This window comes from Apostichopus japonicus, chromosome 23 (assembly GCF_037975245.1).
Source record: "Apostichopus japonicus isolate 1M-3 chromosome 23, ASM3797524v1, whole genome shotgun sequence".
In the NCBI taxonomy this organism is placed as follows: domain Eukaryota; kingdom Metazoa; phylum Echinodermata; class Holothuroidea; order Aspidochirotida; family Stichopodidae; genus Apostichopus; species Apostichopus japonicus.
Window position 1 is genome coordinate 17,761,473 of NC_092583.1, and position 18,714 is coordinate 17,780,186.

The window sequence follows — 18,714 nt, forward strand, 5'->3', positions numbered from 1 at the left end:
TATTATAGAATATTTTGCAATAAAAACAAATGCTTAAATTCTAGCGTCATAGCAAAGTTATTTTGATTTCTCATATACGCATGCACCCATCAATCTATTCCGAAAGCAAATTTTGTAGTCAAAATATGTCTAACTATATCTTCGACATGTAGCAACATTCATTCGTTCGTGGTGTGTGAGGCCACCCACATAAATAATTTAACTGGGGTGGGGTGGGTGGGTGGGGGAGGCAAACGACTCCCTTTTTCGAAAGGCAAGTGTTACATTTTATTTAGAGGTGTGTGGTCTCCTCCTCCCCTACCCCCCCCCCATTTTCTCCCGTTATATTCCAGAGCTAACATTTACCCAATATCTCTGTTAGTTATATGACACAGAACTGCACACATATTTAACCACTTGGTAATGAGGCAAGCGCAGAAAGTATGCGGTTGCTATTCAAACACGTTAGTTTGGTTACATTGGTTTCCCACACGGAACATTCCCCATATGGTGTAGCGCAGGATGTCTTGAAGTGGTATTATGCACATCTGGCTTTGCCCACTAACTCCTACATTTTTAAGTGAGTTAGGTAAATTGATCATTTACGTATAAGAAAACATGCACTTGCAAGCAAATCTAAGATTCTGAGGATACACATCATAGCAACCAGTCTTCGAATTGACTCCTTGGTTACGACATCATACAAATTGCTTAATTTAAAGTAGTAATTAACCATCAAATTAGAATGAATTAGAAAGATATTAACATATCGGATATCTGTGTGTATGTCACATTCCCAGATAGTTATTTTAGTTAATAATTTTTCATTATTACTATTATATATATAGGCCTAGATTGTTATGCAAATTTGCAGACGAATGTTGAACTGAAAGCCCAAGTGTACATTGTATAACTAATAGAACCCATTTTCAAAACATAAAATTGCAGTTTCGGTATTGATTATAAAGCGTTCATCGACTGTGCATATACTTGAACGTTAGAATACTGAAAACATATTTGGTTCTTTGGTAAGGTACCTATGTAAGGTGATCCTCTGTTGTACACATTAAAATACTCAATAATCAATATACACAAATGTAGAAATGGCATCGTTTACACTAACATTGTCACACGATACGAGATGTCCATTTGGTATTGTTTTAATAAACTATTTAATCTAGTGAATAACCATCTTCCATCAGTTAACTGAAATCTATTAGGCTATATACAGCTAAAGGCTAACTTGAAGTGACGTCATTCGTTCCATATTCCTGACTTTTAGGCCATTATGTAGCTACTCTCTGCCTAAATATTACTTAGTGTATGCCATTGGTATTAAATATTATTTTTCTTGAAATTCCAATTGTCAGCATCCTTTGATGTACTGAATCGGTACATAGCTTTAAACATGTAGTAACTCAATGGCTATTCCACACACTCTGACTTCACCACATTACAAAGCTAAGCATTGTAAGGCTAATCGAACATTTATTAGCAATTAAACAGCTGGATTGCAACAGATGACACACATGTGTGGACGTCATGTCACGTGACCTGAGGCAAATCGACCATAAATCACAGCTTGGTGCTTACACTTCGCTGTTGACATAACCGCCTATTGTTTATGTGTAATTACACCATAAACATAGAATTTAAAAAAAAGGTTGGAGTGTGCTTAACATGGGTGCACGATATTTGATGGGTGGAAAATGTATCCATTGTTTATTTATTGTTTATTCCGAAAGAAGCTTGTATTTGGTGGAGTGTGCGCATTGTCCGAGAAGGATAATAGCACAAGGCTATATTGTAAAAGGATACACTTCACACATGAGATGCCTACATACTCTCTACGTTAAATCAAGTACAGGAATATATTTAAATGTATATTATATGATGGATGGGGGTTATTTACTTTCCAGCCACAACTATATGCAATACTTCAGGTAGTATTTTACAATCATGCACCCTCCAACAATTATCTATCACTGTCAATCAGCCTGTTGCATTGGTTGCATAACCTACCTACACTGCATCACTACACTACCTACACTACACTGCACTATACTACCTACCTACGCTGCATCAAGTTACCTAGCCAGGCTGCTTTAGGCTGATTTTGTTATCCTTATATTTCCCAGTAATGTCCCTTTCTTGTGTGTGCGTGTTTGTATATATATATGTGCGTGTGTGTTAAGTTATAATTTTGCTTACGCCTTTCATTCCTCCAATGAATGTCATATTTAAGAGGGAAATGGTGCTTTCTCAAATGTCCAGAAAGTCACGAAAATTCTTTCCATGAGGTATGTGGACGGTTTGGGTTTGTAAACATTGGGCGACCACCGTGGTCAGTCAACTTCAGCTGACTGACCACCGTGGTCAGTCAACTTCAGCTGACTGACCACCGTGGTCAGTCAACTTCAGCTGACTGACCACCGTGGTCAGTCAACTTCAGCTGACTGACCACCGTGGTCAGTCAACTTCAGCTGACTGACCACCGTGGTCAGTCAACTTCAGCTGACTAACCACCGTGGTCAGTCAACTTCAGCTGACGAGACAGATCGGAGCCCCCTACAGGTTAAAAACAAGTCCTCTGCTCAAATGTTTCACATTTCTTTGAAATCTAAAACCCATTACTTACCGCATCAATACCCTCCTGTATATATACCCTCCTGTTTCTGCATCCTTCTGGAGTATACCTGTAAAAACTTTAGGTCCTTCAGATACAGTTGACCCATTTCCAACAATAGTGAACCTTAAGGCGCTTTCTTATCAAACATTCAGTCAGCCAGGTAAGCATGTGTTGTTCTCTTCATCTACTTTTTCTCTCATAGTGAAACAGTCGGGCAACGAAACGGGAAGGCGGTGTCCAACAGCTTCTTCAAATCTGTATCAGCTTCTCTCTCTGGTGGACGCAAATCCCGCAGGACATCGTATGAGAGTGCGCGCCTATCACAGAGCAGTACTGAGACGGATGAGAAACCGAAAAGTTATGTTAAAAACACGAAAGGTTCATTGGGAGATGATAACTCTTACTTACAGAGACTCAGACGGTTGTCATCGACGGATGAGTGTGACGTCAGATCTAGCACGTTGCCTAGGAGATCGTCCTCAGTAAATCCGCAGAACAGAAGGAGAAGCCCAAGTGTAGAACGAACTCGCAAAAAATTCGAAAGAAAAGAACAAAATTCCGAAACCAGTTCTGGTAAGAAGGAATTCTACACGATGATTCGATCAAGAAAGAGTATTACTTCTTTAACTGCAAAGTTTGAAAACAATTCTGAAAATTCAGGGACCACAAACAACGTCAAAAAGCCGAAGCCACAACTAACCCGCAACGAATCCCTTGGACAGTCGTCACTAGAGTCGAAACGGTCGTTATTCAAATCAAAAGATGAGAACGGCTGGAAGAAAGAGACCACGAAATCCCATCCACCACCACCAGTGAAAATTGCTATGCTTACACTGTCACCGGGAACTTCTTCCTTAGTTACCAAATTTCAAAACCAAACTTCGACGGAAGAAGGACCAGTGCAAAGTAAACATCGGTCGTCTCCATTCCATAAATTGAACAACAAAGCCGCCATTTTAGCCAAGTTTGAGCCTTCGGCGAAAGACACGCCATCGGAGACAAAGTCGGTTACTGTGACTTTAAAACCAAAGTTAAATTCGACGCCAGTTAAACCGGTATTAACCACAGATATTGATGCCGTAGATTTCTCCCCTCCGTCGTTTTTGGAACGACCCATTGATCAATCCGGATTTGAACAAGAATTTGTGAAGTTTGTCTCTCAAGTCGAGGGTTGCCCAAAACCAAGAGTTTCTTGGCACTTTCGGGGCAACAGTCTCAAAGATGGTGGACGATTTGAAATTTATGAAGAGAAAGGAAAACACATTCTAGAAATTCAAGAACTACAATCTAGTGATGCTGGGCTTTATACCTGTAGAGTTCAAAATGCTTCAGGGCGCGTTTCGGCATCCGTGCAGTTGGAGGTTAATGGTAAGTAGACTGTTCAGTATTCTTGTAATTACCCATCCACCCACCCCGCACCCCCTCCCCCCCCCCCGAATATTAAAAGTCGGCTCTGCAATTGACAATAATCCTGGATTACAAGGTCTTACGATTTGATCACGTGTGACATTTCGGTCATTTCATCAGAAATGGGGACTTACATTTATCATTTTTAAAAATTCCCTGGTATTCATCATGATCGTCCGTATGGCCCCAAGTTCATTAAAAAGTCAAAATCATGGTCGCCAATGTTCAAACTGCAACATATATTTTAATGGCAACCTCGAGTTATTTTACCACTAACAGACATTGGGTTTACTTATTGTACACATTGCAAACCATAGAAGGGGTTTTTCGTGTCTTTACGTTACATTCACGATAAAGATGGGACATTCTTCAAATTCATCTTTCCTTAGTTTTTTATTATTATTTATTTAATTACTAGGTACGGTATTTACGTCAAATGTCACATCAATGACTTAAAATTCTTCCGAGGATCAAATTATTCTCGACACCACAATCATGAAAGCTCATTTCGCCTTCACTCCCGATAGGGTAGATGCCAAAAGCCCAAGATCAACTAAACCTTGAAGTCGTATGGAATAGCGCAAATTATAAATGAAGCGCTCAGTGTGTAAACGGATAATTGAAACTAGCAGACGATCTCTCGTGAATATTGTCAAATCGATTGGATGTGACGTGAACTTGGCGCCAAATCCCTAGCTAATGCGATATTTAATATTTGGTATGTAATTCACGCGTTTAACTTTCCGGTTTTGAATTTTTCGATGACATTTGTCGAAACGGAAAACATAATTCGTAAGTTTCGTTAGGTGCTTCTTACGGATGGGAGGGGCATGCTGATTGGATAAAAACCTATATATAGCATGGAGATAGCGATTATAGAGAGAAATCGGTGGAGGGAAAGGTCGAGTACTGATGGCTACTCTGTAAAATTGTGAAATTGTAAACCAAGTTATGAACTAGAACAGGAAGTATGACGTTACTTTCAGTAGTAATACTGTTATCAATATCCAACACACATAAAGATTTAGGCCTTATAAAGCACTGAATGGGTGATATTTTTGGAGAAATTTATTGTGGGCAAAATTATGTCTGTGCTATTGGCATACGGATTTTATCCTAGCCCCTCCCCCCCCCCCCACCATACACACCCGTCCTTCCCTCCTTCCCTGCCCTTTTCTGTCATCCCCAACCCATCAGCCGACTACAAAATGATTAAATACAATATTTCCAAGAAAGACAGAGCACGGTACATCTCGCCGAGGCCATGCCCATCATTTCCTTTGAGTTGGAAGTGAGTTGGGTGAGGTGGGGGGGGGGGGGGTGGGAGGGGAATGGACTATCATTTGTCATCAGCCAAGATATAATGTAAAAGTGCGACGTCCTCTCCCAAAAGCTCTCATTATTTATTTTAGTCAACTACGTGGTGGGTCACTTGCATATGTCACAGTACAATACAGTTCATTGAACCCCACTCAAATCCTACAATGTGATTTCAACTGTTTACTCCTCTAATCTCACTTAGAGATTCCAGACAATGACCTTTCACCCCAGATCGTGCCTTCTCTATGGGTGGAATGGGGCCAAGGCATCACCCGCCACGGTTACTCAACTCATGAGTTTGTTTTGAATAACATGAAAACGTCAAAAATGTGTAAATCGTCAATCCAAGGGGCGGGCACCTGGAATTCGGCAAAGGGACGTTTTAGAACAGTTTTGTTTTATTAAACACATATGAACAGATTATGCGCATACCGCGTGAAGTTTTCATATCATCTTCTGCATTGTTCTGTCTCTTCAAACTTAAGGAGAGGTCCAGAAAGATAAGTCTGGAGGGATGCAAAGATCATGTTACCTACAGAAACATTTTGATGGGATAAATTCATTATTTATTTCAGTAATGTATATATATGTTGGCTACATTAAGTCATTCACACGGTTAAAAACAATCATTTCTTGAGGTTAAAACACCAGAGTCATGTTAGGGCCTTCTACGTCTGATATCCGGAACAGATACTCGAGCTAAGGGTGAAGCGCATAAGAAATATGTTAAGGGCATTATCCTTCATGGGTATATGATTCGAGTTATATTTCTACATCGCTATGTTAAAACCACATCATTATTGCATTTTGCATAGCGAAGATATCCTTTTATATGTTTGCTTTCAAATATGGTTATCGTTTGTTTTGTTTTTTAATGATTTTAATCATTTATCCATGGAGCAATAATTGCATTTTGTGAACATTCTACAAACAGAGAAACTTGACATCTAGGTAGCATAGCAAAAGAAAAACATTTCAAGGGAAAATTAACAAAAATAGTATAATAGGAGATTAAATATTTGAAGAATATATGTCTCTGTTTAAGATAGGTGTTACATTATCTGTCACCGCAACATCCCCATATAGCTGTACTTACAAGAATCGAACAAGTTGCATGCACAATCTACGCGGCGCGCGCAAAGAAATGGACCATGGGCCCTACCTCTGTCGTCGGTCGGGGTAAAGTGCCAACAGTTGCTTGGATACGACGTTGCAGTTGGCAACATTCTATAAATAAATGCCATCGTGAAAGAACAGTTCCATTCTTGATGTAATTTGTCTTGATGACACATAAACTGAGATAAAATCCAATGTAATGTAACATAATCCAGCATATTACAAGCTGGGAATTGAAATTCATACATTTATAGCTCCATAATATGACCGACGTTGACTCTCCGTTCTTAGAAACAAACAGTTTTATCAATGGTAAACAAGCGGTGAGATCATATTACCAACATACCATGGAAACCGCATTTTATCCAAGCGACACCTATCAAGTAACTTGGGACGTGTTATTTTGAAACGTCGTCAAATTGAATCATTTTGGAGTAAATTGAAGAGATTATTGAATACGAAGGCTATTTCCGAATTTTTATAAGGCAGTTTTAGATCAAAATGACTTGAAATAGATGATGCTATGTTTATTCACGAAATGGAATCCATCCAGTAAAATGCCGGCTTAGAGATACAGCCTTAGGATATAATTAGGTTGCCTTTTGTCTGCGTCCATGAGAATGCAGGGTTAAAATGTCGTTTTTGTCCAAAACATTTGCATGTAAAGAAGGATGCCATGTGGGGAGATGAAAGTTATAATCTTTCACTGTGTATCCTAATTTTAGCAGGATAAAAATGGCACAAAAAGACGTTTTAAAAAGTTTTTTGGGTCCTGCAAATAATTACCAGATATTACGGGGTGTCATATTAAACGCAAAACTGTCAACAGGAAGAGAAAATTATTTGACGGTGCAGGCAGTAATGGTTATTTCTAGTATGAAAATGAGTCACCAATATTTTATTTTGTAGCATATTTTGGGACAATACTGGAGAATGTCGTCTGCGCTGCCTCCTACTTTTCACATGTTTTTACTTGCTAAAAGTTATGAAAGGTCGCTAAAAAGTCTCAAAAGAACGTTAACGTTGAAGTGGCTGCCCTGAGACATTTTGGCTGTGGGGAGGGAGGGCATAGGCGTACGAGGCGGGGGGGGGGGCAGGGGGCAGACTGACCCCCCAAATTTCCAGAGGACAAGAAATTCGGGCAAAAGTCCTGAAAAATTCGGGCAGCCTAAGAGGAGAAAAAATACTTTTTCTCCTCTTAGGCTGCCCGAATTTTTCAGGACTTTTGCCCGAATTTCTTGTCCTCTGGCAATATAAATATATATATATATATATATATATATATATATATATATATATATATATATACATATATATATATATATATATATATATATACATATATATATATATATATATATACATATATATATATATTTAAATATGCAGCAGCTTGCCCGAATCTTTTTCAAATTTTTGCCCGACAATTCCATGATATTCTTTATTTAGCATCATGATGCCCGAATATTTCCGTGTAACACCACCGTAAGCGCAGTTCATCTGGGCTACCACGCTTTTTGCACGATCAATTTTTTTCTTCTAACTAGTCAATTATATACCTGGACCAAGGGCGGCGGAACCGGGGGGCACAGGGGGCACGTGCCCCCCCCCCACTTTTCCTCAGGTTAAAAATGTGCCTTTTTTCTACATAAAAATTGAGGTGCCTCAAGTTAGCAAGAGGCCACGGAACCAGAATGAACACTCGGGAAGGGCCGTTTCCGGCCATCTGAGGGGTTTGTAAAAACAAAAATTTTCTAGTACGCTCCGCGCCAACCGATGGTGGCGCTCCGCTCAGATAGTCGTGCATAGAACTTTGCAAATCCTGTCTAAGCCCGTGACTTTTAATGAATTTCTGTGGGTCAAACTCAAAGCTATTTCGAATGGAAAAAAATTTGTTAAGATATTAACAAGAAAAAAACTCTAATTCGGAAGATTCCTACATTAGCAACTAGTATGATTTCACCTCATTTTGTCTCAAAGAAAACTTGTTCCTTGTTTCCCAATTTGCGCATTGGATATTGCAGTGCTAGTATGCATATTTTCCTTGGGGTGGGGGGGGGGCGTTGATGGAGTGATGTGTATACACAAGTAAGATAATACAATAAGAGTTACAAAGGGTACTAAATGTAAGGCTGCATCAGTCCAATCGAATTTCTGCAAAGTGCCCTTTGATGTCGGTGCCCCCCCCCCCGATTAAAAGTGCTTCCGCCGCCCTTGACCTGCACATCCCCAACATGGGTGTATATAAGAAACATTTTCTTTTTCATGGATGGTGGGGGGGGGGGTGCCTACAAGCCTAAGAGTACAGGTTTATCATATTCTTTGTTATATTTTATACTTTTTTTGTGAGACAAATTGCAGTCTCACCCGACACAGCGACATCATCCCGCCTACGTGTCGTTGAACAATGTATGTTTTTTTCTCTGGAGGTAGCTGAGTACTGTGTTAAAATAATAAATAAGGTAACTAAATAGGAGCTTAAAAAATATACTGTCCCATTTTCCCCCTTCAAAGTGATATTACCATTTTTTCTTCTTCTAATTTACCAAATTTTTTGGCAAGTGTAAATTTCTAAACGTGAGATTATAAAATAAAGAATGTTTAGATACAACTTGCAAGGCCTCAGAAGTGCCGTTTCCGGCAATCTGAGAGGCATTGTGTGCCAAAAATTTTCTTGTACGCTAAGCGCCAACCGATGGTGGCGCTCCGCTTAGATAGTGTCACGGGAACTTTCGGGCACAAAAAGTTCTGCCCCACCAAACTGAAATGGTCCCATACGCCTATGAGGGAGGGGGGATGTGGGGTGTATAACTTTGAATACTGGGGACCATTTCTAGTAACCTTTCACTGTAAGCAGCTGTTAAGTTTAATTTGATCCAAACTCCAACGTAGATTATTGGCTTGACTTGTTACGTTTCCTTCCAAATTTGAAATATTCTATCTTGCTTTTCACATGTGATTATTTTTACATGAATTACGTGTCTTTAGCAACGAAATACAATATTTATTAACTGACGTCCCCCATCCTACCACCAAACAAAGTGCACCACCACCTCTCCTGGTACAGTAGATTTGTCAAGGTTGGTCATAGCTGTCCGACTTAAGTATGTCAATTATTCGTCCATTAATTTCAGGAATGTTTCCTTAAAAAAAATAAATTATATTGTATATAGCTCACTACAGTGCCTTAATAACCCCTCCCCTCTGCCTCCCCTCTGCCCCGTCCCCTCCGTCCTCCCTCTGCCTCCCCTACCCTCTGCCTCCTCCCTTTGCCTCCTCCCCCTCTGCCTCCCCTCCCCTCGACCTATCCAGTTCGTGCAGCTCACTGCATGTATTAGATCACGCTGATTCATTCCTCTTTGCTGGTTAGGTTACTTGCCCAAAGGTAATTACAATACTAGGTAAACATTGCTGATGTTAGATGACAATTCATTCTTGAATTCAACTCGTTGTTAGCCCATGGAGAAACAGAGATAGAGAAAGAATAAAGGAAGACGGTGTACTATGAGTCACACTGTGTAGGCGTGTTTGTCGACATTGTACAAAATTACGGGAAAATCTTCTATTCAAGAAATAAATAGACTTGTACATGTTGTTATATAGATGGATGTAACGATGCTCTGAATAAACCTTCACTGCCCCCCCCCACCGGTCCAGGTCGAAGCCTAATGAGTCACCAAGCATTATTTAGATGTTAGATCGTTCCGCTTCGTTTTTTTTCTTCGTTGTTTTGGAAGGAATATTACTTGATGGTGATTCCACATGTTTCCTTTAATTTGGCATTTTGCTTGTAACCAATGGCTCGTTTTGGTTTATATGAATTTGAAATTTACCCTCCCCATTCTCACCTATGAAATTAATCCATATCTTAACTGATTTTGCAATTTTCTCTCTTTTCTCTAACAGATAAGCCTAAACCTGTGCAGAAAGGACGCCCTCCTGTTTTCCTACAAAAGATTTCTGATGTGGAAATAGTTGCGGCAAAACAATCGGCTGAGTTCACCTGCAAGGTCACTGGGGTGCCAAAACCGGAAGTGACGTGGTTGATTGAGGGCAAATCTCTCCTCGAGGGTCCAAGACATAGATTTGACCAGAAGGGCGACGGGCGGTGCGCATTGATTATAACTGACGTCACTAGTGAAGACGATGCCATTTACACTTGTTTGGCCAAAAATGATCAAGGACAAGCTTGCTGCTCTGCTGAGTTAGTCTTTGGTAAGCTCTCGAATTTCGATCTGATTCAGTTACCCCTCTCCCCTCCCCAAACCCTCTGTTGTTTTTTATGTTTCCTTTTGCCAGTTCCAAACTCAAATCCATAATTTATTCTAATATTCAAGTGTCCGGGGGTTAGGATTATGGCAGAGTTGTTCTTAAAACGTCTATCCACACAATTGATGCACTCTGTGTTATGCCATATGGTCTTAACTATTCTGTTAGATATCACGCATAGCGCACAGGATTTTGTAGAAGTAAAGGAGATGACGAATTTACCTATTCATGTATGTCCCATTTCGGTACATCACAGAAATACTATAGCAACTGACCCATATCACCTACACTATTGTAACAAAAGTGATGTATTAACACAATTGATTTTTGTTTCTTATCGTTGAATATCCGATAAATGTGTTGCCCTTTACAAAATGTTTGCTGCTCGAGTTATGCTGTATGCTAAGACCACTAAATTCTTTATACTTTTCTGTGAACCTAGAGGCCTAAGACCACCAACATAATCTTCGTATAGACTGTATAGGTCCATCATTTCTCACCATTTTCAATGCATTTGTGTTAACCTGTTTAATGCATTAACACACAAATATTGTACCATGCAAAAAGGACTTCTTTGTACTTCTCCTTTTCGAAAGACGGTGGCAAAACAAACAAAACTGACTGAACATGCCTCATTTTGATCTTTGTTGAAACATCGCATAGTGTAACCTATTTTACTACAATCTGACTCAACAGATTGTAAAATACAGTTGTAACATTAGCCTATGACGTGTGTCCTTTGTGTAGGCCTCACATATAGTTTAGCCTATGACGTGTGTCCTTTGTGTAGGCCTAACATATAGTTTAGCCTATGACGTGTGTCCTTTGTGTCATATAGTTTAGTCTAGAGAGGAAGAGGCTAGGTACAATACAATCAATTCCTATCGAGATATTGAATTAGTCCATATGTTGTTCCAATCACGTTGGGTTATAGTCCTTGCAATTTTGAGTGAAATTAAAGTTTCGATGAAAAGAAGAATCCAACTTTGTAACCTTTAGCGTATGCTGTTAACATAGATGTTCTTGATGACTAATTTCCGATTCCCCCCCCCCCCTCCGCCATCGCCACCCCACCACGTCCTCTTCCCCCTCCTGCTGACAGAAACTTTGCAACGCACGTTTAAGAAAAACATGTTAAGAAAAGCTTGTCATGTCATCGTAGCTAGTTCTTTTGGGTCAATACACTAAATCTTACTTAAAAAGAAGTGCATTTCCAAATTAAGTGTCTCCTTTCTACCAACAGAAGTGAACGAACCAGCAACGATGAGTTCGTCATCAAATTCACGAAGTTTGACCGAAACAGACCGATCTTTGAGCACCATGCCAAGGTATGCGCTCTCCTTAAATCTTTTTTGTCACGTTTACAGTGGTCCCATACAAGGGCACAATACGAATAGTGGGACTATCTATGACGGGATTCAGATGAATTTTGACAAAATTACTTCTCAAATCAATATTATGTTCGGTCTATAATGGGCAGGTTGTGGTTGTTTGAGTTGTTTATCTATGGCGCAGGATACGTATATCTATATATGGAGAGAGGAATGTGCAATTCTCATAGAGTGTTACATGGCTACCCCAGAGTATATCAGTTTCTCTCATTCCTTCATAAAGTAGGTTTTCTTATTTGTCCCTATGTCCGACATGACTTAGATAAACAAACGTTAATGTTACGTTTCTTCTTTTTTCTATTCACAGCAAATCATCTAGCACAGACAACCAGACTAAGATTACTAAAGTTCCTGAATTTGTTGCACGACCTCAGTCACTAACTGTGAGTGACACGAAACCTGCACATTTCAGTTGTATCGTGAGAGGCAAGCCGGAGCCAGAGATCACGTGGGAGATGGATGGTGTCCTATTGGTCTGCAGCGATCATTACAACATTCATACCGAAGAGGGTATGAGCCTCTTGAAGATTATGCAAACGAGCAATGATGATGTTGGTAAATACGTCTGCAAAGCTAAAAACGAAGTCGGAACTGCTGAAGCTGCATTTGAAGTTAACATGGACGGTAAGAACTGGTTTGGGGTGTTTTTATTTTCAAAACTAAATTGCAAAGAATTATTTAAAGGGTTATAACGAATAGTCTGCTTACTGACACTGTCATTTATCACTCTCAGACATAACTGACTTTCCATGCGTCTCATATGTCTCAGCAATGCATTGTACTGTGTCTCTGTGTCGGACATGTCAGTTGTCTTTGTATCACGAATTCGACACAACTTTTTTCTATTCCATATATATATATATTGCAGCATCTTACAATATGTATATATTATATTTTACGAATCATTGTTCCTCCATAAACTGCCATGCAGTTACAGACATGTTACCAATATTACAGATAGCGACTTTTTTATCTTACAGGTTCATCCAATGCCACAGAATCAGTTGAAGCTTTACCCCATCATAATTCTGTAGAGTCCATCAAAGACACAGTGGAAGACCCACTTTTCATTACAGAAGAAGATTCCTCAAACACTGCGCCGAGCAAGTCGGCCATTTTAAGCGACGAATCTCCGAAGGCTACAGACGAAAGCTCTCCAGAGTTTCAAATCACAGTGTCCGTTCGTTCACAAACTGAAAGTACGCCATCTCAAGAAGCAGCGCCTGTTGTGAAGTCCACTTTGCAGACTATGTTAACTAAACCTAAAAGTGCGCCAAGGTTCATTGAATTGCCCAAGTCCATCACCACTGACAGCAAATCTACCGCAACATTCCTCTGCATTGTCCAAGGAGATCCAAAACCCAGCGTTTCCTGGAAAAAAGACGGACAGACATTGTCGATGGACCATCGATATGAATTGAGTGAAGGAAACGGCGAGATCTCTCTGAAAATTCGTGACGTCACTGTCGCAGATCAGGGCCTGTACACTTGCACGCTGACAAATTCAGAAGGAGAGTCATCTGCATCTGCTGATTTGTTTGTTGAAGGTACGTAATGAATATTCATTAGCTGAATGTGTATTAATATTAACACAATACTTGAAAATGTCATCGAACTGTAAACAACTCAAATGAGTACTTTTACCGTGATTTGTGGCGTGTAATATACAATTGAAAACAGACTGAATATTAATACAAATCTCTTCAGATGTGTGGCTATTTTACCCTTCAATTTAGCTACTTAAATTCTAGTTTTAGTTTTCTTCATATTTACCATTCTGTTTTCCGAAATAACTTGCCACTTTTTATAGATATGTGATGACTATTCTATATATGTTTCTGCCTTCCTTAACTAAAATGATATGATTAATACTAAAAATGAAAATTATATTTTCTGACAATATTTATAATCGGCTCAACTGTCAGGAATTTATTTATCCTTCTTTTTCTTCTCTATATTTCTATCTTACCACTTGAAGATTATTGGACCTACACATTTCTGACAAGCCATGACATTCCTAGAGATTATGTTCACAAAGAACAAATAATTCGCCCTTATTAAAAATAATTTATCCTCTCATTTTGTTTATAAGAAACTGCAAACTGTGAATATTCTCACTTTCTAATCCATTTCCCTTTTATCAGGACTAGTTTTAACTTGACCCGTGTTAATCCTCTTAAGCCACTTACCTCAAATCCTATTAATTAAACCTTTTTTGTTCAGTTCATTGTTCCTGATATTGGAAGAAAAACCTTTTCATTGCTGGTATTGCCCTCTATCTGTATGGTAACAAAACAAGTATTTAGAGAGGTGTGTTAAACTTTGCGCTGTGATGGTTTTGAATAAAATATGCGGATCAAAGAATTAAGGATTTCTCATAAAGGATGGTCGAATTACTATTATACCTTCTTCATACCACAACTGTGCTAGATTTAGATGAGATGAGAAATAATATCAAACTGCGAATTGTTTAGCAAGGACGTAATAGACTTAAGTTTGTTTGCAAGTAATTTGATAAGTATATCTTTGTCTTGTGCTTTGAAGAATATTTCTTTTCTAAAAGAGTCCATACAAAGAAATAAAACATTTCTGTAACATATCCCAGCATATAACATACAGTGATCTTTCGTTTAGGTTAATAAAGGAGGTTGTTTAGCATCGAACATGGGAAGGACAATATACTTTAATGTTAATCCAATCACTTATGTTTATTGCATATATTAATGCTAAACTTTCCTACTATGACGTAACATTGTGGCTCACAAACAATGAAGTGGATCATGTATCTTTTTCTATCTTATTCTAGTTGGAAATCTGGCTCCAAAGTTTATTGAAAAACCTGGCGACTGTCACGTGAAGGATGGTGAGAAAGTCGTGTTTACATGTAAGGTCGAAGGTCAGCCCATGCCGGCGGTTAAATGGTTTTATCAGAAGCAGCCTATACCATCTGATGGAGAAGTCTATGCTGTGAACCAAGATGGCGATATTTCAACTTTGACCTTACTTGACGTCATCGTAGATGACGAAGGGGAGTATGTTGCTAAGGCAACCAACGTTGCTGGAGAGAGTCAAGTTGCCGCAAACCTGACTGTAGCAGGTAACTCTTTTTGTAATATATGTTTCATATATTTGGTCATTTCATGTGGAACAGTACTCAAAATGAACAATGCTACAATTTACGTACGTACTGTTGTCAGACTCTCATTGGTTACATAATGTGCGTATATCGTTAATGACTTGTAGCAATGCGTATCTTCCTCTCTTTGTGGTTGTTCTGAGTTTATTGTCTGTCATAATGTGTTATCATAGCATGACATTTTTAGAAAAAAAAAGATGTTACATTTTCTAACTGCCATTTATTTTGTGTTACCAATAGCGCCTCCACCCAAAGAAGAAAAGAAGGAACCCAAAGTTGCCAACGAACTTCCCTCGTTTAGTCAACCTTTAGAGAAGGATCTGGAGGCTATTGATGGGGCACCGTTGTCACTAGCTGTTCGCGTCGAAGGTATGTCAGTAGAGTGAATGAATTGATATTTCGTTATGAGTTGTTTATTTGTGTTTGTGCGATCATATGTTTTCGTTTGAAACTGTTTGGAAACATTACGGTATTTCATATATAATTGAAGAACAAACGCACAAATGACCTAAGGCTCAATAATTTTACTACTAACCCGTTATATACAACACTTTATCACGTTACACTACCCCCTTCTTTATGTTTGATAGGTAAACCAAAGCCTACAATGAGTTGGTTTTTTAATGGAGAGCAAATTAAAGAAGATGAAGACTTCAAATTTGTGGAGGATGGAGACAGGTACTCTTTAGTTATCGCGGAGGTGTTCCCTGATGATGGCGGTAAATATGTCTGCCGAATCACAAATGAAGTCGGTACAGCTGAATGTTCCGTCAATGTGGAAGTTAAAGGTACTTGGTCCTAACTTTATCATTAAATATCTTCGTTTAACGTTATTTTAGTTATTTTATTTTAGAAAACAGCATGTTAAGTAAGAAATATTTTGGGCAGTGTTTAACCATACCATGACTAATCTTTAATGTAATCAAATTAGCTTTTGAGTAAACTTCACAAATCCAACTTGAAATGCCTGTTGTAAGTACAATACCAACCGAAACACTCCTCGTTTAATGTTGAGATAACAATACAGTAGCTTTGTTTGTAAAGTACCATCTTTTTATGTTTCGAATTTGTGGTGAATATTACATTCACTAGTGTTCGCAGTTATACCTGTATGGAAGTCAAGCAAGATGGTTCGATATGACGTAGGTAAGCCTTAAATTAAACCAACTGTCAGCAAACTGTTCTTATCGATCATAAACATTACGCTTATCTTATTCTCAATTGGATGAAATAGTCGTGATGAGAGTTCAGCAGTTTCCATTTTTGTTCCGTTAATGTTATGAATTTTGCGAATGTGTAGTACAATTTACCTCTCCCTATTGCGTGCTTCACACACGTTTCCTGTTTTTTGTATTTTCGCAGAACCGGTACAGGAAGGTTCACCACCTACATTTGCTCAGAAACCTAGAAGTGTCAGTACTGATGAGGGGTGCTCAGTCAGTCTTAATTGTTACGTGGCCGGGGATCTCCCAATCCTGGTCACATGGCACAAGGACGGCCAGTTGATCAACCACGGAAAGAGGTTTAAGCTAGAAACGTCTGGTGCAGAGGGCTTAACAAGAACTCTTCATATACCAGCAGTGTTAGCCACTGATGCCGGTAGTTACCTATGTACCATTGAGAACAAGTTTGGCGTTGATAAGTGCACTGCTTCACTGGTGGTGAAGCAACTTGACGAAGAACAAACCGACTTCAGGTCGTTGTTGAAAACAAGGTAAGCCTGAAAGTCAAGTACAGCTGCGCAGGTCGAGGGCGTGATATCAATGTAAGCTCAAGACACGTGATCTTACAGTGTGTCGAAAAGAGAGAACTTAGTTTATATCAATAGTGAAAAGCTCACATAATCAGATTTTATAGTTCTTGACGTTTCAGAATATGTTCGAAGATAAAAGTTTTATTGAAGTGCTTATAAAAAATTATATTTGGGATCAACCAATAGATCAATCCTACTGATAAGATATTTAGAAACTTATATTTCTAGTTTAATCAACTATGGGAGAGTCACATGACATAATTGAGTGTTACATGAATTCAGAGTGTGATTTACTCCATCAGTTATCATCTATTGTTCTGACCTTTAAAATCCATTGTTCTTCTTAATCTTCAGACCAAGACTTCAAAACCTCCAAAATTCACCGAATAATTCTTCTACCGAACAGTTCGACTTCCGTCACGTTTTAACTCGTCACGTGATATCTAGAAAGCGCCCTCAGATTTCAAAGTTTTTGAAAGATCAACAAGTGGACGAAGGAAAGCAAGCAGTATTTGAGTGTAACGTTAATGGTCACCCAGAACCAAAAGTATCCTGGTTCCACGAAGCTAAAGAAATTAAAGAATCAAAATTCTTTCACATGACGTACTCTGGTAAGTATTTAATTAACATATTGCAGACATCTCTTTTTGAAGTAAAACAAAGGTTTACTTAAGAAGGTTTAGTAACGGTGTTGTTCTTAATGTATACAAATGGATGCATTGAATTGTTTGTTTTCTAAGGTGGACAATTTTAACTGCACCTTGATTATTGTCGAAATTAACCAGCACTGAGTTTCCACAACATACCTGTCTGCAACACTCTCATAGTATAGATGTAGGTCTATACATGTTGTCTTGTATGTACGGCTCTATGTGTTATACATGTTATACTTACCACAATGATTGAATTCTCGTGGAAGGGAGAGGTGAAATACGTTCTCATCGAGCCAGTGGCGGCGGAACCGGGGGGCTTGGGGGGCTCAGCCCCCCAATGAAAAAGTTGAGGGGCAAATGCATGGTAAGCCCCCCCAATATTTACCAAGGCTCCGAAACGTGCATCTGCCCATTTTTCAATGCATACTTGTCGATCTGTCCGATGCACATGTATACTATATAGGTGTAATAATTTTAGTAAATGCTGGGGAGACCCTCGGCCCGTCCCCTGGCTATAGACCACATTGTCACCCCAACCGCGTCTTCACGCCCCGTGAAAAGTGGAAGCAGTGAGTGTGAGTACCGGTAAGCGCAACACAACTTCGTCTTAGGCCAATGACTTGCCTCATTTCATTCTACATTGAGGAAATCTAATCTCTGTTCTGAAAGAATTGCAGTCGATACGAGGGTAAAAAACAATGGGATAGTGGGATGGTGGTGGTCTGGGTAAGGAATCTCAAAAGGGGTGGGGTGGGAGTGGTGGGGAGCAGGGCGAACATTGGGGGGGGGGGTTAGATGCGGAGCATTGCAGCCAGAGCATTCAAACGATTTGATAATTGATTGTCTGTATCATGCCTCTTCGAAGTGTGATAAGCTAAACGCTACACTCATCAAAATTTGCGTTTACACTACGAGTACACGCAAGGCGTGGAACATGGCTCTATGTTTAAGCGCAATCAATTATTAAACGAACAAAAACACAATATTAGCATTTCACCTGTACTGTATAGGGTCAGTGGCGGCGCCAAGGGGGGGGCTTGGGGGAGCTTTAGCCCCCCACT

At 39.3% G+C, this 18,714-nt stretch overlaps 1 protein-coding gene across 4 annotated transcripts in view; it reads left to right on the forward strand.

Moving 5' to 3' along the window:
* The window catches only part of LOC139965033 (myosin light chain kinase, smooth muscle-like), a 116,341-nt gene that overhangs the window by 85,362 nt on the left and 12,265 nt on the right, over positions 1–18,714 (forward strand). For all 4 annotated transcript variants that reach the window (XM_071967197.1, XM_071967194.1, XM_071967195.1 and 1 more), the window contains 10 exons: positions 2,811–3,976; positions 10,358–10,666; positions 11,964–12,048; positions 12,419–12,735; positions 13,092–13,658; positions 14,918–15,208; positions 15,488–15,616; positions 15,838–16,035; positions 16,610–16,961; positions 17,355–17,611. In XM_071967197.1, the coding sequence (XP_071823298.1) occupies positions 2,811–3,976; positions 10,358–10,666; positions 11,964–12,048; positions 12,419–12,735; positions 13,092–13,658; positions 14,918–15,208; positions 15,488–15,616; positions 15,838–16,035; positions 16,610–16,961; positions 17,355–17,611 (3,671 nt within the window). The remainder of the gene's footprint in view (positions 1–2,810; positions 3,977–10,357; positions 10,667–11,963; positions 12,049–12,418; positions 12,736–13,091; positions 13,659–14,917; positions 15,209–15,487; positions 15,617–15,837; positions 16,036–16,609; positions 16,962–17,354; positions 17,612–18,714) is intronic.